At 31.3% G+C, this 26,929-nt stretch overlaps 1 protein-coding gene across 1 annotated transcript in view; it reads left to right on the top strand.

The window, feature by feature from the left end:
• Positions 1-26,929, top strand: part of LOC108747239 (ER degradation-enhancing alpha-mannosidase-like protein 3) — a 36,214-nt gene that overhangs the window by 1,419 nt on the left and 7,866 nt on the right. Inside the window, 14 exon segments of the mRNA XM_018484603.1 lie at positions 78-123; positions 875-975; positions 1,114-1,153; positions 1,230-1,342; positions 1,466-1,619; positions 8,515-8,643; positions 10,057-10,228; positions 10,733-10,890; positions 11,743-11,847; positions 21,995-22,339; positions 22,405-22,566; positions 22,634-22,732; positions 23,755-24,069; positions 24,150-24,363. Coding sequence (XP_018340105.1) covers positions 78-123; positions 875-975; positions 1,114-1,153; positions 1,230-1,342; positions 1,466-1,619; positions 8,515-8,643; positions 10,057-10,228; positions 10,733-10,890; positions 11,743-11,847; positions 21,995-22,339; positions 22,405-22,566; positions 22,634-22,732; positions 23,755-24,069; positions 24,150-24,363 — 2,153 coding nt within the window.

Here is a 26,929-nt window from a genome sequence, read left to right as displayed (position 1 = left end):
TATATATTATTTACTTATACTTTATGATTAAATCTTTATTTTATGGATTATATATTTTGTATTATTACATTTTATAGAGAAGAAGCAAGGGATATGTTTTATCATGCATACAATGCATATATGGTAAGTAATATTTGATATATTGCATTTTTGGTTTATATGATTAATAATTTTTGGTTGACAAATGTAATATATCTCATGCATATACATATAAGTTAGAAATAGCTTAAGTCTGTATTTGAGATAAAAGAATTTTGTAAAAATTAGTATTTTATATTTTTTTATTTTGAACAAAAAAAAATATTCTTATCTAGATTCATGTAAACAAAAATACTTGAAGGCTGATATTCATTCTGTTCTTATTTTAAGACTATTTTAAGTAATGTCTTGAGATGATAACATGGCTCTAATTGGTTCATGACTGTCTTGAGTTTGTTTAAGACAATCTTAAATAGGGATGCACTGGATCATAAAATTACTAGATATCTGATATTTGATCGGATATCCAGTAGAGTCATCAATTATCCGATTGAACCAATTAGATATCAGATAATTTCTTCGATATCTGGAAAATAACTTCCAAAAAAGGGTAATAAGGGAAAAATAGCGATAATAGTTTTATTCTTAATATGAAATGAAAAAGAGGAAAGATAAACTGTAAGAAATTTAGCTGAAAAGAATAAAATTCTGCATTAGTGACGCAAACTATCAATATAAATTTTCAATCTGATATATTACCAGATACTAATGATATCCGGCTATCTGGCTGGATAGGGCTAGACAATGATACCGGATATCTGATGCATCTCTTTTAATTTTAAATATAAGAATCAGCATATATAGCACCTGAAAATGTTGCTATAATTTTTTCAAGGATAATGCATATCCTGCTGATGAACTGATGCCATTAAGCTGTAAAGGACGATATAGAGGCTCTCTACCTAATAGGGGTGATATAGATTCTACATTGGGAAAGTAAGAAGCTAAATTGTACATAAAAATATCTATATAAAATTGTGATTGTATTTTTGTGAGCATTATGCTTTTGTTAGATTTTTGATAATTATTTACGTTGCTAGAATTATAACTTAATTTGTGTATTATAATTTGCAGTTTTTCACTTACTTTGGTAGACACACTGGATACATTAGTGGTAAGCTAACAAGTACTATGTATAATGTATCACGTAAAAAAAATTCTATTTATTAGTGTTTTATGTTATATATTAGGTACTGGGAGATTTGGAAGAATTCGAGAATGCAGTCAAACTTGTTGCTAGAGATGTAAGCTTTGATACAGATGTTATTGTTTCTTTATTTGAAACGAATATTAGAATGCTTGGGTGAGTGAAACCATTTCAGTCAAAATCATTTACATATATTTATTAAAAAATGTACTTATAATCATTTTTTATTATAAGATGTTTAATTTTCATATTAAATGTCATATAACTTGTTTTTTACAGAGGTCTTCTTAGTGGTCATATATTAGCTGAATATCTGCAACAGAGAGCTGATATAATGCCATGGTATAGAGGAGAACTCCTAGATTTGGCTAAAGATTTAGGTTACAGATTTTTACCTGCATTTAACACAACTACTGGAATACCGTATGGCAAAGTAAGTTTAATACACAATATGGAATATATGTTTGAATATTATCATGCTTAGAGATGTAAACGACGGAAAAATTCTAGAATTTTAAGGTAAAAAACTCGGGAAATAATGGTTTCTTTTGGTTTTGACAGTTTTTTACTCAGATATTTTTTTTAGCATTTCGAATAGTATGCTGTACTATTGTCCCAAAATTTAGTTTTTGCACTTATCCGTAATATTTCTGTATAAAAATAGTTAAAAAGTTAAAATATAGTATAATGATTAATATAATATAATGTTGATGGCTATAAATATACCTTATCTTTCACTATTATTTGAATGATGTTTTATACTTCAATTTTAAAGGTTAAGTAAGTATTCCATGTATTATTAATACAAATAATACTTTATTAGAGTAATTAACACTGTTTTTGTCATATATTGTAATTGTACTTATACATATTCTAAATTTAAATTTGTGAGAAAACGTTCATCAAATCTTCAATTACTTTTGAATCAATATTGAGATGTCTCAAAATAAATAAAATATTGAATACAAAATAATTAAAATATAAGAATACAGTTATAACTAATATGTGCAACAAAATAGTATCTATTATATAAAGTATTAATAACATTATTTATTTAGCTTTTAAATATAAAATATCTATTATTCAAATAATTATATTGAAATTATGTTTTTTCGTGAATTTTATGTTATTTGGTAAAAAATATCCTTATTTATAGTAAAAAAACTAGTTTTTTAATCGATATTTTTCTCCAAAGTAAAAAATACTATTTTTTACATCTTTAATCATGCTTCTATATTTTCGCATCTAAAGTTGACTTTAAACAATGTATAATTTGTATAAGAATTTAGGATGGAATTCTACTTATAATAGAATTATGTGTGCGTGCGCACGTCGCGCGCACATTTTGTACAATTTTTCGAATATTTTTTATATCATGGCCACATTCCGATATGCATTGTCAATACTAAAAATCTGTAGTATGCGTAACGTAAACTATAGATTTTCAATACTGGCAGTATATATTGCCATATACAGTTTATATAATACATGCAATTGTGCACATGTGCGTGCATGCAAAGGTGATTAAAATATGAACAGACTTTTTTTGTGCGAATATAAATTAATATTAGTAGACATATTGTGAGAGATTCTCGGCATATCCCAATAAATCAGTATTGTCTTCACAGAAGCTTAAAAGATTATTTAAAAAAATACATATTAAAGCGTACCATAAATCAAGCGTGTGTTTAATTCGAGTCTTTATTAACGCTTTTTAGGCTGTCACGGATGGCATTTTCGAGTCTTCATTAATATCTGAAAATTGTTAAGACGTTTGTAACGATATATTCAATGGTTGTCATTAGCAATTCTTTCGAAATAAGTCTGCGTCTTACAATTTCGACCATTATTGATATTCAGTTTGTCGCAAACTAATTAAAACATAACAATTGGTTTGTTTTCTGTTCCTGCACTAGACTGATCTAAAACTCTTTCTCGCTTTCGATAAATATCAATCATATATCTGTCTTACTTTAAGTTCCAAAAGTGTACACTAGCTCAACCACACAAAACAGATCTAAATATTGGGTTGAAGGAAAAGTTCTGTGGTATTTTGTTAGCTCACAAAATTTTATATATACAATATCTTTGTTAAAAATGTTCAAAATTAAAATTCAACAAAAGTATTTTAAAGCTCGAAATCTTTATTTTCAAATGGTTACTATATTTTTTGAATTTATGTGAATTTTGTAATTTTTATATATAGAAAACTACGATTTAAAAAAAGGGGAAATTTTTCTTCTCATTTTGTGGGTCTGTCATGTGTCAAAAAAAATTTGCGGAAATGTCCGACTAATCTATATTGTGAAAGTTTGGAGTTTTTCTTACAAAATCGTTTTTTAAAAATTTCTACGATAAAAGTTTTTACTATGTTTTGTTCTTGAATTATTCGCGAGTTAAGTAAAAAGCATTTTGACTTTGATTGCTTATAATTCCATTAAAAATCATTGTACTTAAAAAAAAAACAGATTCTTAAAACTGAAACGTTGCTCTATCGAATAGTATTATGCTAATCTTTAAATGTAAAATATATAGATTGAGTTAAAAATGTGATATTACTATCCTTATAATCATTGCGCAATAGAAAAAGGACAGTATATCACATTTTTAGCTCAAATGTATATATATTCTATTTTTAAAAAATTGGCAATTACATCACTTGATAGAGCAATGTTTCAGCTTTAAAAATCTGTTTTATTAAATACAGTGCGATGATTTTTAATGGAGTTATGAGCAATCAAAATCAGAACGCTCTTTTATTTAATTCGCGTGTAACTTGGTAAAAAAATTATATGATCCCCCGATTTTCTTGTCGATTGACATACTACTGTATTTTGATGCCCTGATTATGAATGTGATCATGAAAATTGCCGACAAGGTTATTTTCAAAGTCAAATAATAATATTTAAAAAAAAGATTTTTTTCTCATTTTTTGCGCGTTTTACGTGAAAAGTCGTGCGCCCCTAAGCAGGGAAGGAGATGGAATAGAAATTGTTTCGCGTAGAAGTCGTGTGCCCCTAAGCAGAGAGATAAGTGGGGTGGGAGTCCCTTCAGGTGAAAAGTTGTAAAGAAATTGTACGTCCTATCCATCTTTCAGCATGACAGCACATACTGACAAGCATGTTGAGTAGTGACACTTAGCCAGATTGCGCGCCAAATGATCGTCAAAATGACCTTGTAATTTTCATGATCATATTTGTAATCGGTACCAAAATACAGTAGTATACCAATCGACAATAAAATCGAAGTTCATTCTTTTGGAACTACCCAAAATTCGATCAGTGATCGAACTTGTATAAAGATATAGAACAATTTTTTAATCAATATATTTATTAAAAATCTAAAGGTACGTTTTGTGACCACAGATCCTTTTTCAGCATGTATTTAAAAAATAGAAATAAAATCGTAAAGTTAATTTATCACACATGATTATGAATATAATATATAATAAGTTAACGATAATGAGAAATTAAGATTTTTGAAAGTTGTTCCATTCGAAGACACAATGATATAAATTCTAAATGATATACAAAAGTTATTTTTCATTATCTCTGCGTTGACTGTGTTAAGATGTTCTGTGTCCTTGATTTTGATATAATATATAACAAAAAACTTTTATACTGACTCCGAATTGCTGCTTGACTTTGGCTTGACACTCTATCTATATATCTATCAAAATATTTTATTTTTTTATTTTTTCTATTGCCTTATTTATGAAAATTTATAAAAAGTACATATGTATATTTTTTATAAGAATTTCAATCTAACGCTAAAAAAAATGATTTTTCTCTTTTCTTTCTTCCTCCTTTTTATTAATATTAACGCTATTACTCTATTAATAACATGCAGGTCTTTCCTTTACATACTAAAAAAGAAAAAAATTTTAATTATACAGAGTGTCTGAGATCACCCGTACAACCCTTACCATTTCGGAAACAGAGCATTTTAGAAAAAAACGTTTCTGACAAAAGTTGTGGAGTTCTAAATGATCTATTCAATGATCTGATCAATCTGATCTTAGGTGGCGTCACCAAAATCAGAGCAATGTCATTTTGAATTTTTTTAATGGAACCTTCTATTTTTTATTGCATATTCTTATAGCACCTCGAGAGTTTTTCAAAATATTATAATAAAATATTTTTTTATAAAGTACTTTTCGAATTATAATGCTTGGAAGTTACAGTACCGCCAGCATTAGCATTACCCAAGATATTCGATCGACGGCTAAACCTCTTGAATGCTGTTCAGGATCATGTCTTGGATATCATTTATCAAGATCAAAACCAATGGAGATTGTACTTATTTTCATTTTTACATAAAAATGAATTTTTAGTGCAAAAATGAAAATAAGAAGAATAATCTCCAATAGCCTTGATTTTGACAAATGTTATCCAAGACATGATCCCGAACAACAAGAGTAGTTTAGAGTAGTTAAGAGTTTTAGCTGTCGGTCGCGGACACCTTGCGTAATGCTAAAGCTGTCTGGGTGAATTTGGCCTATTTTCATAAGTTAGTAACTGGTTAATCATTGCGAAAATTGTAAAATGGTAGAGGACTTTTCTTCTCAGTTTAGTCCATTCTGCCCCTATGCGAAAAATATATCATTACTTTCCAAACATCCTGTATATGTATATATTTTTATTTTTGGAATTTAATCTAGCGTTATGTTTAATTTACCTAAATATACATATATAGTGACGAGCAAAAGTGTAAACATACTGTATTAATTTTCTATAGAAGGTAATAATACATCCAATTTTTTAATCGATCGATAAGGATTAAGTAATAGTAATTACGAGGTGACTCTGATGAATAAAAGTATCAAGCAAATAGAAGAGCAAATTCGAATCAAATCTAAACAAAGAAATATGTAATAATCTTTTAAATTATTATATTCTTAAAAAATTGCTATGGAATATAAATTTAATTTTAGTAAGAAAACATAACATATTTCCGCATCATAATTGTGCCATCATCAGATGTTCTAATATCGCAGTGAATAAAAAACTAGAAAGTCAAATACATTTTAAATAGTCAATATTTAATCTTAAAATAAAACGGAATAAAAATGAAGTAAAATATTCATATATATTATATCTAATTCCTGTTATATGTGAGTCAGTTGTGACACGATGGATGGAGAGTAAAAACAAAAATACTCACAAGTAATTGAATGACCGATTGTTAGATTCCACGAAGATCTATTAGGAAACAATATTTTAGAACAAGTTTAGTAAACAAATTCGTTATTATAGAACTCACCGTGATGGTCTAAAATTTGTTTTATCACATAAAGTAGGAATGCACATTAGATTGGTTATATCACTTACTGTGATTAAAAAATTAATTAATAAATATGAGATTGTCTCAATTATTAGTCAAATTTATAGAAATTAAAGATGTACAGACTTTTTGTTGTGATTGCTGTAAAGGTCTGATTCTGATTTATATATTTCTGCGAAGTCATATTTTGTTTATAATCTGTATGTAAGCTTTATGAGCCCTTCTGTATCAGTCTATAAATTAAGACTGTTTTTCTGTTTTTTAATATTTAACATTTTTTCGAAATTAGGCGTTTGTTATAGCACGGTTCTTCATCAAGAATTATAATGTTCCAATCGAATTCATGTCCCTGTAACCTGTGTTCAATTATCACAGAGTGTACATAGACTGGATATTCCACTGGATGTGGTTGCGATGTTCGGCAATTCTAATTTTCAATTGTCTATCTGTCTGTCCTATATATGTAGCGGCACAGTGACCTTGTAAACTACATTGGTCTTAGATGAATGGGAGCATGGATCTTTTTGAACCTTTATAAATTTTTGTAATTTATTGGTGCTGTAAAATCCAACTTTCGTGTCTTTACTATTAAACTGTTTGAATTTTTTGGTAACAGAAGGTATATATGGAACTATGAACCAAGAAGTTCTGTCAGGTGAATTCGTGTTATCAGAGTGGACCGGCACTTCTATTTTTTGTCTCATGAGGCTTTGGATTCTCTTGTTTATGGTGTTGAAAATGAAATCAAGCGAATAATTGTTGTTGAATAATATGTTAATTATAAATTTTAAGTTGTCCGTATGGTTCTCTACATTAGATAATAATATTGCTTTGTTGACCAAACCTATGATAGTATCTTTCTTCTGTGAGATTGGATGGTTGGAGAAAAAATTCAAATATCTTCTTGAATAGCTTGGTTTATGGTACCGGTCAAAAATTAATGATTCATCTTCCCTCTGATGAATAAAATGTAATGGTTTATTTTCGTGAGTACAGTATACGAAATATTTTACAAAATTAAGCATTTAAAGTAATGTTTACAGTTTTGCACGTATCGTCAGAGACAGATGGGATAGCGAATAAATAATGTAGAACGAAACTGTCAAGAAACACGAACTATCGTAAGACTTTTTGTTTATGTTCTAACAATATTGATCGAACCCAATATTTTCTTTTTGAAGTCATTTTCTTTTTTTTCTGCAATATTGCAACCAAATTAATAATCATAAGTGCTACATTTTTAATTCGCTGAACATTCATTGCATAACTGAGTTTTCCATTTAATTTTGTGAAAACAAAATTATATTGCTTCACAGGTTAGAGACGATTCGTTAAGTTAACGTTACATTATAGACAGGCTTTTGCTGGATTCACACTGAATTTGATATACGTTGTACGATGTTTTGCAATCAATAAAAAGCAGAATTTTATTTCGTATCGATGATACGAAGCAAAATCCTGTTTTCTGGTTGGTTGCAGAGCGTCGTACGACACACGTAGGATCAAGTATGAAGCAATGTATGAGCAATTGTAGACGTATACAAAGTTTCTTACGTTACGGTTACATTAAAGTTACGAATCTTTATTACATCCGTTCCTTTAATCTACTTATCTATTACGTCAATGTACCCAATTCACAATTTTGCGCAGTCTATTGCGCATTCTGTGATCTCAGTTGCTGTGCTCCATTAGCAAGAATTAAATCATATTAGCTTTTCAAGTCTATCAATATTTCTTCAATTCAATACTTGAGAGAGAGAGAGAGAGAGAGAGAGAGAGAGAGAGAGAGAGAGGAGGAGGAGGAGGAGCAGGAGGAGAAGGAGGAGGGAAGAATAAAGATAATTAATCACATAATGATAACAACTAATGTTATATTAATAATAAATAATGTTAGAGATAAAAGGATTTAAAAATTTTACTTTATATAAGTATTTTATAAAAATAATTCTTGTATAAGAATTTGTTACGTCTTTACCGGTGAAAGAAATGAGATATACAATGTCTTAAATTCAATTTCAGTTAAGTATATCGAATTTTCTGTGTAGATAAATTTGAAACATGGCATGAAAGGAGTTTCTGTGGAAATATCAAGAGAAACATGCACTGCTTGTGCAGGTAGTATGATATTAGAAATGGCCGCTTTATCTCGATTAACAGGTGAACCGATTTTCGAGGTAAATTATTCTATGGATATGACATGATATACGAGGTATAACAAAGCGATCATACCAAGCTCATTTCTTAAAAAATATGCATTTTCTTGGAAAATGTTTCAGATAAAAATTTTTTTACTTTGAGGGAGACATAAGATGATACCATTAGTTTGACCTTGGGTACTGTTATCAAGATAGGGCAAGATTACATTAAATTTTTTAAACAAAACCCTCCATTTTTTATTACATATTTTCATAACTTACCTTAGCATTTCAAAATATTAATAAAATATTTTTATATTAAATACTTTTCGAATTATAAGGCTCGAATGTTGAGTATCACCGGCATTAGTGTTGCTCAAGGTGTCCGAGCTAAAACCTCTTAAATGTTGTTCAGTATCATGATCTGGATACTATTTATCAAGATCATTGAAAGTTATTCTTCTTATCTTCATTTTCATGTAAAAATAAATTTTTAATATAAAAATGAAAATAAGAGGAACAATGGGGGTTTTGATCTTGACAAGTGATATCCAGGCCATGATACTGAATAACATTTAAGAAGTTTTAGCCGTTTAGGTCTCACATTTTAGATAATGCTAATGCCGGTGATAATTTTCAAGCCTTGTAATTTGACAAGTATTTAATGAAAAAATATTTTATTGTAAATTTTTATTTTAAAAAGCTTTCGAGACAAGCTATGAGAATGTGCAATGTAAAACGGGAAATTCCATTTAAAAAATTTAACGTGACCTTGCCCCGATCTTGATGATGCTACTCAAGGTTGATGAATCAATGGTACCATCTTATGCATCCTTTGAAATAAAAAAACTTTTGTCTGAAACATTTTTCTGAAGAAATTATCGCTCTGTTACACTTTGGAAGCATTTTATTTAACGTTCGCCATACTTGCGAGCATTATTTTACCTTTAACCTTTAGGTTGTCGGTATTTTTTCGTTAGTGGTTTTTTTTCTTAAAAATTTTTCTTTATAAAAGTAACATACACATGGCACAGAATATCGAGATTTGTGTAGAGCTACAAAAGTGGCTCTCCAAGCAGGGAATGTATCAAAAAAATTTTTTTTTACTTGTTAATATTTTTTAATTTTTTTGTATATTTTTTAATATATTTTCGACAACGTACACACATATGTGTTTAATATAATTAATATTTAAAATACCATTAAAAATGGCAATATTTTAACTCAAGAACTACAATAGTGGCTTTCTAAAGCTTTCGACAGTCTAAAGGTTAATATTTGGAAACAATAAGAATGAATCTAAAAGATAATAAATAAAATGAGTTAACACTAGAACTAACAATAAAAATGAAATGATACTCGCGAGCATTGCAAACTTTAAGTGAAACGCACCCTTTGTATACAATTGATAATGATTGCTGAAAACTAAAATGACAAGTATTGTTTCGTTAGGAAAAAGCGCAGAAAGCTATGGATGTTTTATGGCGAATGAGACATCGTGGTACAGACTTAATGGGATCTGTGTTGAATGTTAATTCTGGAGATTGGGTACGGAGAGATTCCGGGGTCGGCGCTGGCATAGACTCTTATTATGAATATTGTCTTAAGGCATATATTTTACTCGGTAATTATTTATATTTTATGTATGTGCGAATAGCTAAATTATCAACTACACTTCCCAATATAGACATAAAATAAGGAAAAAAAAAGAAAAATTATTTTTCAAAGGCTATATAATACGTTCAATAAATTTTTTATAATGTCGGTTAAGAGATGAGAATTAAGAAAACATTAATTTTTTTTTTTCTAAATAGAATTATATGATTTTTTGGTTGTCTATCAAAGTTTTCAAGAAAGGAGTTGAAATCTCAAAACATTTTTACTCATAGCAGCCGTATCGAATCTATCATTTAGAATTTTAAAAATCTGACTTCAGATTTGTAATTAGCGATTCAAAAAAATTGCAAAATTTCAGAAATTCGTCTACATAAAAAAAAGTGTGCACAAATTAAGTGTGCAATACGATTAAAATTATACATTTCATTTTCTGTCATTAACCCATATGAATAAAATGTATATTTTATGATTTATGTGTATAAGGCATCTGTATATTTTACGTTATATATAGGTGATGAAAAATATTTGGGCCGTTTTAACAAGCATTATCAAGCCGTAATGAAGTATGTTAGTCAGGGTCCCATGTTATTGGATGTACATATGCATAGACCGAATACCAACTCCAAAAACTTCATGGACGCTTTATTGGCCTTTTGGCCAGGTCTGCAGGTATAACTTAATTTTGCTTTTACAAGCCACAGAAAATTAATTTTGAAATTCCCTGATTTTTCTAAGTTTTCTAGATGACAATGGAAAATTTTCCATGATTAATATCAAATGTATAAATGTTAACATTTTGAAACGGGAATTGGAAGAAAGTTATTATCTTACATTATTAAAAACAATATGCATTTAGAAGTTTAGCAGCATAACGAAATCTTGAATATAAATTTGTACCAACAAAAAGTAAATGAGCAATGAAAAAAAGAATACAGTTATAACGGAAAAGACTGATGAAATATTGAATAACAAATTTCAATTATTTTATTAAAATTGTTTTGACTATTTTAATTTTAAATTTTACAGTTTAAAGTAAAATATATTTAATAAAATATTTATCTTAATTATAACAAAATTAAATTAAAGTGAATTAAGTTTTGTATTAAATTGTATGAAAATTAAAATAAAAAATAAACTTGAGAGATGTCTAATTCCTATACGTAAAAAAAGGAATTACATTTCTTTTTACATAATAACTGACTACATGGCCTAGTATACAGTTTGCAAAACTGATTAAGAAAATCAATATTTGACTAAATTTTAGATGTATTATTTTAAAAAATTATAATAATTGTTTGGAATAAAAGCATTTTAAAGGAATTGAGCAAAGTTCAAAAAAAATTCCAGACTTTTTTATATTTTTCCCTGACTCTTTTAACTTTTTCATGACCAATTTAAATTTCCATGACTTCCCGATTTTTCTTATTTTCCTTTTTGTTTTTGAATCTGTGGCAATCTTGAAATTTTTTAATTAAAAAAATATACATATTCATTTTGTGTTACATATTCATTTTCTTGTAGGTTCTTAAAGGTGACATCAAACCTGCCGTAGAAACGCATGAAATGTTGTACCAGGTTATGCAGAGGCATAACTTTATACCAGAAGCATTCACTACCGATTTTCAGGTATATATTACACATTACAATGGATAATTATGGTATACGTAAAAATTTATTTGTTACTTTCAAGGAAGTTTCGCTATTTACTAATTATCTCCGTATCTTCGTACATCATTAAATGCCAATGTTTCGTGAACATCGCGAAAAATTGCTATAAAAGGGGTATTCTAGCATTCTGTATTTATGTCTTTAAAATTTTTTTTAAAATTAATAAAATATATACCTATACATTAGATTGATGTATACTAGATGTATATCTATACACTTCTGCAAATGCAACCAAAAGTTAATGAAAGAGGATCTTACAATTAGCCCGATATTTTATGTATCGTACAACACATGAAATATCGACCTTAGAGTATATCCTGATGAAGAAAGAAATAACGGAACGAAATAAATAGTAACGGAAAGGAAACAGGGAAGGGATTAACCAATTAGAACGGTTTCTTTTTTGTACCTGGATTTTCATCATCGTAAAATTTTATTCTTTCGCAGTCGCAGCAGGATATGAGAATACATTTAAATAATAAAATATAGTGATAATCCGATTTGAGAAACAATGATCTTACAATCGAGAAAGATACGAATAAATGTAAATTTATTTTTTATGCATGTGCTATGTTACGTACATATGGACGAAGCACGGTTTGAGATTATGAAATTATTAAAATCATCGCATTTTCTACATTATCTAACGTGTCAAATTCTGTATTGGAACAAGCACTTATACACGTGTAACTGTATCCTGTATTTTTATATTGCTTTCCAGTTGATGGCATTACGAAGCTGCGGAACATCAAATGAGAAATTTCGAAAAATATTGAAAGTTATTCATTGAAGCGATGTCGAATCAAGTTTTTGGATTTTATAAATCGGTTTTCTATTACGCTGTGGATTGTGTATGATACCAAAAATAAATGACCAATATGTAATTACGGATTCAACTGGATTAGTCGTTCATTTCTATGCACATTAGGTGAGATACAGAAAGTAAATAGCCCATTGGCACAACATAATCAATGTATGACTAATTCATTCAAATTTATCATATGATATTGAAGAATTGTTTAACAAGGGAAACTCGCTAATTGTTGTTGATCACCGATCTTGACAAGTGATATATTGTTGAAAAACACGCATCAAGGTTATATACGTGTATCGTTTGCCGAACAAAATTTCAGTGTGGTATATAGAGTGTGCAACATTGCGGATCTATGGCAACAGGATGATTTCTAGACATAACCCTGGCTATGATAGTGCAGATTTTATTCGGAAATCATCCTGTCACCATGGATCCATATTGTACACTCCAGTATATAGTATACTGGAATCATTTGGGAAGCAATTATTCATATATCTGTAATCACCTCGGTGCGTACATTCCAACGATACATCACTTATTAGGATCACGGGCGACTAGCATATTTTCATTTCTGAATCTATATGAATCATACGGATTGAATTCATATAGATTCAGAAATGAAAATATGCTAATCTGCGATTCCAGCAAGTAATGTATTATTGGAAAATATGTACCGAGGTGATTACAGATATATGAATCGTTGCTTTCTAAACAAAGTACCTTAGTACTGTACACAGAGTGTATAACATTACGGATCCAAGGCGATAGGGAGACTCACAGATATAACTTGCACCTATCGTGGCCAGGGTTGTCTAGAAATTACTCTGTTGCCATGGATTCGTGATGTTGCACACTCTGTATATCACACGGGGTTTGTTCGATAAGCAACAATTCATGTATATCATCTCGATGCGTGCTTTTTAATAACCACTTGTCGAGATCGGCGACTAGTGGATCTCTCTAGAGACCATCAAGGGAGAAAACGTTCGCCATGATAATGCAAACTGGTGATTTTTATAGTAAATTTTAAAATAAAGCATTTTTAGAGCTATGTTCAGATTTCCACCCGAATGACACTCAGGTCACTTCATTCTTGTTATTTACCAAACATTAAATAAGGATGACAATTTTTGCAGCATAATGGCTGCACCAATCCAAACTTGAACATTGCTTTACCAGACTCTCCCTTGAGAGTTTCTAGGTCTCCCTTGTTAGACAATTCTTCAATATCACACAATAAATTCAAATGAATTAGGGAGCGTTTATACTGGCCGTAATCGAAATTCCTAAGAATTGACTAATCAATTGAGTATTCCCTTCTTACACAGTCGAATGAGAGAATACTATCAATGAGAGAATGTAATTGGTCAACTCTTACAGATTACGGCGTACGATTACGGCCAGTATAAACGCTCCCTTAGTCACACATTCATTACATTATGCATTGGGTATAATATCAAAAATAAATGACAATATATAATTACGGATTCAAACGGACTGGTCACACATTTTATTTCTATACACATTGAGTGAGATACAGAAACCAAATAGCCAATCCGTAATTATTTATTCAAGCGAATTACGAATAGAAAACGGATTTATAAAATCTAAAAACTTGATTCGACATTATTTCATAACGAATAATTTTCAACATTTTTCAATAATTTCTCATTTAGTTGGATATTGACACCCAATAACAAAGCAAATTTATGAGCCGACATGTTTGCCGTTGGTTTCGAACATCGTTTGTACTAAAATTTGTAAAAAAAAAAAATTAGGTACTTAGTTCACAAAAAAAATTCAACATACAATTAATTAAAATTAAATATAACTATATTCAGCTTGCTTCAAAACTCGAACGCATTTGGGGCCATCCTCAGCGATATACAGTTTAAAAAATTCTTACACTCTTGCATAACAAGCAAATTCCCGCTTATATGTAAATGCAAAATCCTTCAACGTGATACCATGTCAGTGATGATCATTCAATACAAAATACCTAAGAGATATAGAGTATTACCAAGTAAAAAAACTAAAAAATCTTTCTATTTGACACTCACGTGACTCCCGTATCAAATCTAACATCTCTGGGGAACCTGAGGATGAAAAAGCAAAACGGAATTCTGATTAGTTAGCTTCTATGTTTCCTTTTCGTTATTATTTGTTCCGCTATTTCTTTTTCCATCGCAACCTTAAAATGTTGTTATTATTTTAACGCATAGATATACGGCGAAAAAGATATGATGGTGTACATGATGCGTATATGATGGCAAAAATGCGATAACGATAACAAAACTTCATTAAAAGTTATATCCAGCAGAATAGACCTGCTGGATTCGCTGCCAAAACGTCGCGCATATGTTAGAAAAAGCGGCAATTGATAGGATGTATACGATACTACGATCACTCAGCTTGAGCGCTTAGTGAGTAGTTGTAATTCTGAATGCACTCATAGATACTGATAACTGAGGGTGATATTTTATTTGTGCGTTTTTATCACACGACAAATTTTTCAAACCTGTTGATTGACTATGGAATAGAGAAATCCGAAGACCTCTGTTCTGTACACATTTGTCGTAAAAATGCCCAAATGAGTTAGCATCCTGATACAATGACTGCATTTAGCAGACTCAACAGTTGAGTAAGCGTTCGCTATTACTGGTATGTTGTTCTAGATTATCCAATCAGACTTTAGATTTAGAAGAATACATCAATAACTGCAAGCCCTCACTCAACTATTGAATTTGCTGGACTCAGTCATTGAGCGCGTTTAAGCCGGACAAAGCTACTAGTTTGCTCGTTGTGCAATAGAATGTGATTAGTTGGATCGATAAATAGAACCAATCATGTTCATTTGCTCGGCGAGCAGGCTAGTTACTTTGTCAACTTAAAAACGCCCAGTGATGTTCACACAACGTTGACGTTTAACGATGTACAATATTAGGACATAGGCTGTGTTCAGCAGAATATATATTTTGCAAATTTGTTAGTTTTCTTCGATTATATTTTTAAATCTAGAAGAATGGTCTTATATCAGCAGACAATTGTAAAACTGTGCTGCGTTTTGCTGAAACCCATGGTGTTTTTTCCACAATGTATCAAAATTACGGTTGTCAGTTTTTTTTCGGCTTAAAACCTAGAAATTTCATTTATCTTGTTGAAGATTGCCTGCTACTTTCAAAATAGTTATTATGTTATAATACGTTTTTCAAAAAACGTAAAAAAGAGCGTCTATTTTCCATCAGCCAAGGAACCGAAGATTAGTTTTAAAAAACTGTAATTACTGACCGAAAATCGAAGATCTGACAACTGTGATCAAGAGAGATAACTAACAAACTGTGTAATGGCTTCTACACACTGAACGTGGAAACGCTTACCGCGCAGTAAAATGTGATGCGATAGCCAATAAGCTACAGCTCTTTTATTGGTTACCGTGTCACATTTGCCACGTGGCAAGAAGTAGTTTCTACGTCTAGTGTGTAGAAGCCATAAGTGATGCCATTTCGCGCTTGTTTACAAGTGATGCATATTTGACCCCGTGCAACCCAAAGAATCAGCCCTTCCACTTTTGCTTCACCAATTGACGCCGCTCTCTACTAACCGAATGTGGCGTCAATTGGTGGAGCAAAAGTGGAGGGACTGATTCTCTGATTGTGTGTTGTGCGAAGCCCAATATGCATCACTGATTTACAACACATTACATGTGGAGGGAATGGGCGTAAATGGCACGCGGCTCGGCTGCTAGCCTAATGGCTCCGGCACACCAGCGCGATGTTAGTCGCGCGCGACATGCGATATTCAATGACAGTATATCTTTAAAATGAGAATATTGGTAAAGCTATACACTCACTGGATATCGCGCTGGTGTGCCGGAGGCATAAGTCGCTGTCGCGTTGTGACGTCACGCATTACACAAAACATGAGCCCATATTCGTGTGCTTTGAGCTGAAGGCTCGAGTAATCGGATATGAGCTTATGCCTTTGTGTGTGTTACGAAACGTCATGACGGTGATTTAGGCCGCCGGTGGCAGAGTTGCCGCGCGCTGTTTGTGTCATCTTCTACATGCCATAACATGACGTAAACATTGATGCAAACTCGCGTTCGCTTGCAGCACGTGAACAAAACTTAATGTTCGCAACGCTCGCATCATTTCGTCCTTATTGTTTTCAAATATTAAACAAGGATGAAATGATGCTCGCGAGCGTTGCGAACGTTAAGCGGAACATGCCCACAGACAGCTTATGCTTCAGTATGTGTGACACACAAAGGTGTATATCAATTGCACACGAGCCAATTGCGCACAAGCCAATCACAGCGCTAGAAAAAAATTGAAAAAACTCACTATGCAGAAGTCTCTGCGATTGGTAATGGACAACTACAACAGCGTGCAACTATTCTTGACACACAGATGGTTCATGCTTAACGTGTGTGGTCACTGGTTACGGCAGGCCAGTGTTACCAGTTGTAAGGAATTCTTCCTATCCTTATTGTGCCAAGGAACGTCATTTATGCCGGTTGCCGTACGCATTGAATTTGCCAAATTATCAAAATGTCTACATTTTACGAAATTTAGCCAAATCCTCTCTACGATTTTTGCTGTTTATGTCTCTACGAATAGGAAGAATTCCCTACGATTAGCAACATTGCAGCAGGCCGTCGACAGATAATGCTGTTCGTTGTAAGCGGGCGCAAATTTGCAACATCAAGGCCCGTATTTAGAACGCGCTTTTATCGATAAAAGCGCGTTTTGATTTCTAAAATTCTATAGTATGTGTAACGTAAATTATAGCATGTTAGCGCGCTAACATCGCTAAACGCATTCTGAATACGGACCTGAGATCCTGGCACCTGACACATAGAAAAACTTAAGAGCATTCTAAAGACGATTAGCCATAGTGTAACTAGGACTTCTAGACAGACGATTTACGTGTCACTGATTTACGTTACTACATACAGAATAGTAGTGCATTAACATCTCACGCGCACATATACATAAATTTTTGTATAACAATGACGTTTTAATTAGACAGTCCAATTCTGAGAACTCCGCGTTGTTTCTTCGTGCAAACTACTAGTCTGTGAACTATTATTTCGTAAGTACAGATTGCACAGTTTTTATATGAAACAGATGTTGTCACGACGTGACAGCTCTAGATCACCATATTAGACTAAGAAACGATAAAAATCTCAATTTTTTTTATTTTTTATGTTCTCGGCAAAAATTTCACAAACACGTATTAATGCGTATACTTTAATCATGGAAAAGGAGTTTTGAATCTATAAAAGAGAAAGAAGTAATTGTTACTTCTAAAAATTATATAGTTTAGTCCGTAATACAGATGGCTTTAGAATTCCTTTTAAAAAAAGGTATAATTTCATGTCCTGCTAAATAAAATAAACAATTCGAACAACAGATCAGTCGCTGTTATACTACTGGCTGAAATTTTGTAGTTTGGACAGTTTCAACTACAAACATCGAACGCTCAAACGCTGTTGACGCAGTGATCGTGTCGACCGTATTGACTCTCTAGCATTGACCGCGATTTATATAACCTAATCTATTCTTTTTTTTTTATTGATCCAGATAAATAGATTTGGTGCAGTTGAAATAACTTAACTGTAAATAACTGTTTAATTTAGCACATTAATATTACAAGTGACACGTGAAAAATATGAACGAATGTTGTTAAATCTGTCACTCAAATATCAAATTCAGCGCTTCTTGGCCCTTTTTCATATATAAAGTTGTCGCTTGTTATTGCTTTAATAGTTGTGCGATAAAAGTCATCACGTGATCTTTTTTGTTGCTAAAACAACCATTTTGTGCGACCATTTTCGTGAAAATGCACCTTCAACATAAGACTTAAGTACTTAAGCAGTGACATCTTTTATACCGTTAAATTGGGCGCGTATCGAATTAGTGCAAACTAAATATTTTATACATTTTTATTCATAACGATCTGTCTCAGAATGGATTTTTTTTAGGTGACATGATATCTTCACTGCTCTCTCTCTTTCTCCCCCCTCCGTTCCTCCCACTCTCCCCCTTTTATTCTCTCTCCCCCTTTCTCCTTCCCCCTCTATCTCGCTCCCTCCCTCCCCTCACCCGCCTCCCCCCTCTCTCTCTCTCCCTCCTGTCCTTCCCCTCTTCTCTCTCTCTCTCTCTCTCTCTCTCTCTCTCTCTGTCTGTCTCTCTCACTTGTGATTCGGAAATAGCAGACCAAATTGCACTGAAATCATTTCCTAACTTTTATACACAATATATCAAGTGATTTAGTATGGATATAATACTTAGTACACATAGAGAACGTAAAAATCAATAAAAATTTGTGGTAAAAAAATGTATTTGTAAGTTTGATGGTCCTGCTCGGTATAATCTAGGCTAGTAAAAAAATCAACATGTTGGATTCGCTATTGCTCACGTTAGGTCTTATGCTGATTCTATAATGAATCGACAGTCGATAGTCTTATCGGTGAAGCTGACCAATAGCCAACTTGTACGACTAACGATGATTAAGTAATGTCCAATTTCACCGATTAAGGGGCTGCTGAAGTGGCCAAATTGTCGGGACTTTGCAAATCTCCGAATTTATTGAATGGAATAAAAAAATCCTTTTACAGGATTAAAGTAGACGCAACATTTGGTAGTGCTGCGATAGACTTTATACTAAAATCGAAAAAAAGTTTATAACTTATATTTTTTTCATCTCGTAGAGCTGTCACTTGACATAGATGTTTCCTTAATATAAAAGTTTTATAGCTCATATGGACCAAATGACAATGCAGTATTAAGCGCATTATGTGCACGAACATATCCACAAGGGAAGTTGTATCCAGATGTTTAATTAGTTTTGAAAAACAATTAGAAGGTTATAGTATCCTATCTTCTATTAACTAAAATGTGTGCCATTCGCTTAGAAAATTTGATATTTATTAGAAAAATGAATTTAAAGTCCGCTATAAGCTCCGAAAATGGGCTTTAATGATATTTTTTTTGTTATCTTTCTTTACTTTTTAATTTTTCTATATACGTGTGAGTAATATACGTAAGTGGAATAGAAGGGGAAACTTGAATCTCGATTATCTATCCCTTCCGAAGTTCAAATTCCGTTTCAATATGATACACTTATAAAGTTGTAAATAAAAATACATATATTTTCTTACTTACTATAATGTGTAATTAAAGAATAAAAGTTTATTATGTCATTCATGTAGATCAATTATATTACGAATTAAAAAACAGGAATGTAATGAAAATATATAAGTAAGAAAATATATGTATTTTTATACATACATATACATTTATACAACTTTATAAGTGTATTCAAATTTCGGGAGGGATAGATACAAAAATGTTCAACCCACCATTGGAATTGAGACCCAAATTTTCCTTTCTATTCTACTTACATATATTACTCACACATATGTAGAAAAATCCCAAAAATAAAAGAAAGTTACGAAAAAATGTCATTTAAGCTCATTTTTGGAGCCACTTATAGCGGACTTCGAATCCATTTTTCTAACGAATATTAAATCCGAACGAATGGCACACATTTTAGTTAATAGGAGGTAGGATATTATAATTTGTAACCGTTACTCTTTCAAAATTAATTGGACATCTGGGTAACTTTCCTTGTGAGTTTATGAAACAATAATATTAAAAGCTTCAAAAGAAAGATTTATATCGATCTGCAAATAACATATACTCGTATATACGAACGCTGAGCGAAGCTCGGAATGATAAACAACAATATTGTGTCTAACAATTGTGTCTAGCTCTAGTAAGCGTTCGATATTGCAAGATGGCGTTGCAATATGTTAGATAAGGACAGATGATTGCGTTGAGTGAGACACGATATATAATAAATATAAAAAATGAATAAAAGATGTCACTATCGAATTTAAAATTAAAAAATGTCTGTACTAACGACGTCGATTGAGTTTGGCCGTCGATCTAACCCCCTTAAGACTAATAACATATTTGATTTATGTCTGATTTATGTTTCAGTTTTAATCCTAAAATCCTAAAATCCTAAAATTCAGCCAATGATCGCGTTCAGCAGATTCAATTGTTGCGGAGCAGATTCGTGAGCGCTCGTTGCTATTGAATGATCTAAAAGGATATACCAATAGCAGCGAGCGTTCATCCGCAACAATTAGAATAACGCAATTGGCACGCAATTAATGGAATATAGATTTCAGTTAAAACCAATTAGGACTGGCAGCTCTATTGGCTGAATTTTAGGATTTTAGAGTTAAGATCGAAGCATAAACCAAGCATTACTGATTACATTTACACGGCATTCTTAATCGAGTTTAATAATACCTGTAGTTATGAAATTGGCCAATCACAATTGTTTCATTCTTCCGAGGAACAGCTATGATTGACCAATTTCATAACTACGGATGTTATTAAATCCGATTAAGCGTGCCGTGTAACAGAGGTCAATGACTCGACCCGACTCTGAGTCAGTAAATCGAATACGCTATAAGACTTCTGACTCATTGTAGAATCAGTGTAATAGTCTCATGATAAAGACAAGGGTATCCTCATTCGGTGGTAGGCACTGCGCATACAACATTAGCATACGTCACGTTCGGCCAGCCCCGGCTATATCCGGAGGAGTTTATGTCCATCAAATATGATCACCATACCCTAGCTGTATGAGATAACTTTCCTGAGTAGCATCTGTGTTAACATACTATAGGAGGAAGAATTATGCTTATATTACAAATAAAAATATAACAATATATACACGTTCAAATTTATCGCGTAACGATGACGTAACTTGTTAACAATTCTGATTGGCCAGTGGATGTGAACGTGCGCACGAGCATACCCTTGTCTTCATATTATGGTTGCCAACACATGTGCAGTACATGTCGAATAAATTCTGTAGTTCAAAATTCGAGTAATTTTACATTCAAAATGTGTTGTACAGTTAAAGGATGCGAAAATTATTATCATAAGACAAAAAAAGAGTCGGAAAATTTTTCGGATTAAAAGGCATGCTTAAAAGCGTTCGAATTTCGTGTTTAATGATGACGTACGCTTGTGAACAATTCTTATTGGTTTTTGGGATTAGGGCGTGGCCATGCGCACGAGCATATCTTTATCTTTATACAATAGTCTTATATGATTGATTAATTCGTTTACTAGCTTACTCGTTTTACTGCTTAAGTTTTTTTGTGTGTCTTCTTTAAAGAAAATATCTGTGAAAGTCTCAAAATTAATCGTTGTATTTATTATATCATATTGTATATGTAATTTAAATAATATCTACAAATAGGTACATTGGGGACATCATCCACTCAGACCAGAATTTTTAGAATCTACTTACTTCTTGTATCGAGCTACAGGTGACCATTATTATTTGGGAGTTGGACGTAAAGTACTCAAAAGTTTACAAACATATGCAAGAGTGCCATGTGGTTATGCAGCTGTATCAGATGTTAGAACTAACAAACATGATGACACAATGGATAGCTTTGTATTGTCCGAGACATTTAAATACTTATTTTTATTATTCGTGGAACCAGGCGAATTGGTTTTAGACTTGGACGAATTTATTTTTACCACTGAAGGTCATTTATTGCCGCTCACACTGGCTTCTATCAGGACAAATATATCATCTGTAAGTGTATATAAGCTGCAGTTGATTTGGCAGTACAGTGATGTAAATTTTACTTTTTTAATTAGGATTTTGAACGCGATATTGTTTATGTGAACGAATTTGACCGTACTTGCCCAAATAGCTTACATTTATTTCCGGCAACAGTAAGGCAACCTTTGAGAAATATGGTAGAGGATGTTTGTCCAAGACAATCGGTTAAACGAAGATTAAGCGCATCGCAATTTCAGGTATATTTACATTAAATTCATATTTTTTAACAAAAATTTATTTAAAGATCAAATTTTTTTTCTACAGGCAAATAATTTGAAACATCTGAAAATGTTAAGTGATATGGGAATAACAACTCTAACATTAACCGATGGACGAGTTCAACTTTTGCACACATTTTCTAATGTAATTTGTCACATTAAACATCATAAATTATATTTAATATCTTATTATGTTTTGTATATGGTACATTATAATAATAGATTATACATAGTGTAAATAAATTAAATATTCTAGGGATGTATATATTCTCATCAGTCAAACATTAAAAAAGTTTTAAAACTTTCACATTATCTTTAAAGATACCAGAAGGTTGCGGATTATCGCCATGTTTTCATCCACTAATGGTATTAGCAATGGATAAAAACATGGCGATAACCCGTAAATTTTCTGGTATCTTTATTTAAAAAAAAAGTGATATGAAAAGAGGAACATAGAAATGTTCAATTTTTGAAAGAGGAAGAATTTTGTTATTCAACAATATGAAACAATGAATGGAACTAATAAATATTTTGAAATTTGAATATTTGAACATTTATATTTTCATTATTGAATGAATATTTAAACATTTTATTGTTATAAAAAAATTGTTATGTAAACATTTTATTATTATATTTATTTCATATTAACATTTTATTGTAAAAATTGTTCAAATAATCTCCAAATGATTTGCCATATAATTTTCAATCTTACATACGTTCAATCTTACATACGTTATTGTAAAATATAAAAACTGTTTCCATTATTCATTGCGTGTGTTGAAAATCTGTAATATATGTAACTATGCTGCATATAACATTATTACTATATATAACTATACTACATAAACACATATAACGTACGTGAATAGATTTCAAATACTTGCAGTGAAAACGGAATATAGTTGAAGAAAAAAATTGGAAAACTTTTTGATAACTCTAAAATTGCAGTAGCGTTTCTAGTGTTCAAAAATATTCATTATTTACTGTTCTATTACTTGTTCTAATTATTTAATATTATTAAACAATAAAATTCCTCTTGCTTCAAAAATTAAGTGTTTTTAGATTTATATTTATATGAATTTTTTTTCATGTTTGATCAAATACGTCCTTAGAATATTTGACATTCATTTAAATTCTATGTATTATAAACTATATTTGTTAAAATAGGCAAAGACACCACAAGATTCGGAGGAAGGATTATTGTTTATGCAAGAAATGGTTGAACTTACCAAGATGCAAATACAACCGGAAACTAAACCGCAAACAGTAACGTTCACAAAACCTAACACAGATCCACCAGAAAAAGTTACGTTATTAGCCGGACCAGCACAGTTTGGACCTGAGTTACAGAATTTCGATAAGATTACTGGAAAAGTAATATTTACATATCCACCCGCAGCTTGCACAGATCTGCTGAACGCGGATAGATTGGCAGGCAAGATAGTAATAATGGATCGAGGAAATTGCATGTTCATAGAAAAGGTATATGTCGCTGCAAAATATTTTTCCAAATCACCTTTTATTAGCTATTATTAGCTTTAGATTTTCATGTTTGATTCTAGGCGCGGAGAATTCAACAAGCTGGTGCTCTTGCCGGAATAGTATTGGATAATGTTGCGGGTTCGAGTGCAGCAACTTCGCCCATGTTTGCAATGTCAGGCGATGGAAAAGAGATCGATGACGTCACAATACCTGTTGTGTTTCTCTTTTTCACAGAGGCAGCTGAACTGATGACAGCTATTAATATGGCTAATGGCGATCTTACTGTCACACTTGGTAACTATGAAGATTTAAATATCACACTACAAAATAAACATGTTGTTCTCGTGCATTATTTTTTAATTCTTTCATGTTTGGAATCGATTTTTTAAGGCGAAAACATCGAAATATTATTTTTAGAGTTATTATATTAAAATAGAAAAGCTTTTCTTTTGAATTAAATTTTAGAGAATCGAAATGATAATTCAATTAAAGTAAACTTATTTTATTACAATTTATAAAATATTTAAAAGTTAAAAATCACAAAAATATGATAAATGATGATTTCTCATAATATTTTCATAAAGGAAACATTGATTCTAAAGAACCTGTTAAAATTTACTGCATGTTTTTACAGATAGATACAGATCATTTGTACAAATAGAACTTTGCCCAATTTTATATAGGTTCTGGATCTCTTACGGCACTTTGGTATTAAAACTTAGAGTATAAGGTAATTGCCCACGATCCAATTGCGCACAATCGAATCACAGCGCTAAAAAAAAAATAACTAAACTCTCTACGCAGAAGTCGCTGTGATTGGTAGTGGGCAATTGCTACAGTGCGCAATTACACTGCTCACTAATACTTATAAGGGATACTAGGCAATCCAAAAAATCAGATTGTGTGCAAGTAGAGTAGTTCATCTGTAACAACTAAAACTATTTTTTGTTCGTGCAGAATTATAGTTTTAGGGGTGAAAAAAATCAGTTTTTTTTTTTTTTTTTTCCAAATCGAATATTGTCGAAACTATAAAAAATAGAAAAAAATCTGAATAAAAATTGAATAGTTTCAAGAGTACTTTAGAATTAAATTAAAAATTTTTTTTGAAAATCAGCGAGAGGATACAATAAATAAATAATAAGTTTTCTTTTCATTATAATTTTAACTCCCTAAAATTGTAATTTCGCACGAACAAAAAATAGTTTTATGTTACGGATAAGTTCCTCTAATCATACACAATGTTTCAGAATTTTTTAAATTTTAGATTGTTAGTGTCCTTTATTAGCTATAATGAAAGATTATTTAATAGAGGACCAAAATATTCCATAGACAATACACGCATAATTCTCATCACTCTTCATAGATAATCTTTTTGAAACATCTAAAAAGTTTATAAATTTACAAGAAAGAATGAAGTTTACGATTGAGCATAGCGATGATAAGAGAATTAGTTTTCTTGATTTAAGATTGATTGAAGATGGAAGAATTATTTTTGATAATTATAAAAAACTCATGAACTCAGACAGATTTTTGAACTTTACTTCTAATCAATTGAATTCAAAAAAGGCATAATAATAGGACCGTTGGACAGAATTTTATTCTTGTCTATATCCTAAATTTCAAGAAAAAAATATCTCCATGATCAACATATTCCTCAACAATGAGAATATCCATTAGACTTTATTTTTTCTATCATAAAAAATAGAATCAAATTACTTTCCCACACAGAAAATTTAGAAAAAAATTTAAATAAAAAAAAAGAATATATCAGATTCTATAGAAAAAAGGTTTTTTGTAATTTCATATTTAAATAATGTCTCGGAAAAACTTAACTGTAGCCAAAAAATATTCGACATCAGGATTCGCACAAACCAATGAATGTGCTCAATACTTTTATTAAAACAGAGAAAGACCGTTTAAAAAAAGAAGAGCACGGCGAGGTAATCTATGAAATTAATTGCTTAGACTGCGAAACCTCATATGTCGAGCAAACAAAAAGAAAATTAAACACGCGTATAAAAGAATATAAAGCAGACATAAATAACCAATTCTCTATCTATCGTGTCTCAACACCGGTTGGATAAACATAATCTAGATTGGAATAATGTGAATTGTAGATTCAAAACCATCTTACTATAGGAGAATGATTTCCGAGATGATATATATTTAAAAAAAAACAGGAACTAGGATTAAATTTGCGGACATCCGGTGCGGATTATGAATTACAGGCTGTATGTGACGGCACCCTAATACCTGTTCTACAATAACAGGAGCACAGCTATAAGTGATTGTAGTTGTAATAATTGACCAATCACGGTCAAATATTATTTTCACATTCAACTTGATTGATTAATTCTTACAACTATATCACTTACAACTACGCTTACGCTATTGTAGAATAAGCTTTACTGTTTTACACGCCTACCGACAGTTGTTCGTGTCGTTGCGCAATTTTTTCACCATATAAAATATCTGCGCAACGACACCGACAACCGTCGGTAGGTGTGTAAAGACAGTTACAGAATAGGAGCTCTATTGTTATGATGTGATAACTCTAGAGCGCCATATTGAATTAAGAAATGATAAATCTCAATTTCGAAATTTTTTGTCGTGCGATGTGAATTGGCCACCAAGATCGTGCGATTTGACGCCATTGGACTTCTTTCTTTGGGGTTTTCTGAAAGGAAAAGTGTATACCAATGATCCACAGACCATTCCGGAGTTGAAGGAAGAAATTAGACGTACCATTAATGAAATTAGTCCGCAATTATGCCAAAATGTCATTGAAAATTTTGTCAAAAGAATGAACGTTTGCAAACAGAGTCGAGGCGGCCATTTATCGGATATTGTGTTCCACATA

Source organism: Trachymyrmex septentrionalis, unplaced genomic scaffold, assembly GCF_001594115.1.
Source record: "Trachymyrmex septentrionalis isolate Tsep2-gDNA-1 unplaced genomic scaffold, Tsep1.0 scaffold196, whole genome shotgun sequence".
Lineage (NCBI taxonomy): Eukaryota > Metazoa > Arthropoda > Insecta > Hymenoptera > Formicidae > Trachymyrmex > Trachymyrmex septentrionalis.
The sequence above is the reverse complement of the archived record's forward strand: the minus strand, read 5'-3'. Positions and strand labels throughout refer to the sequence as shown.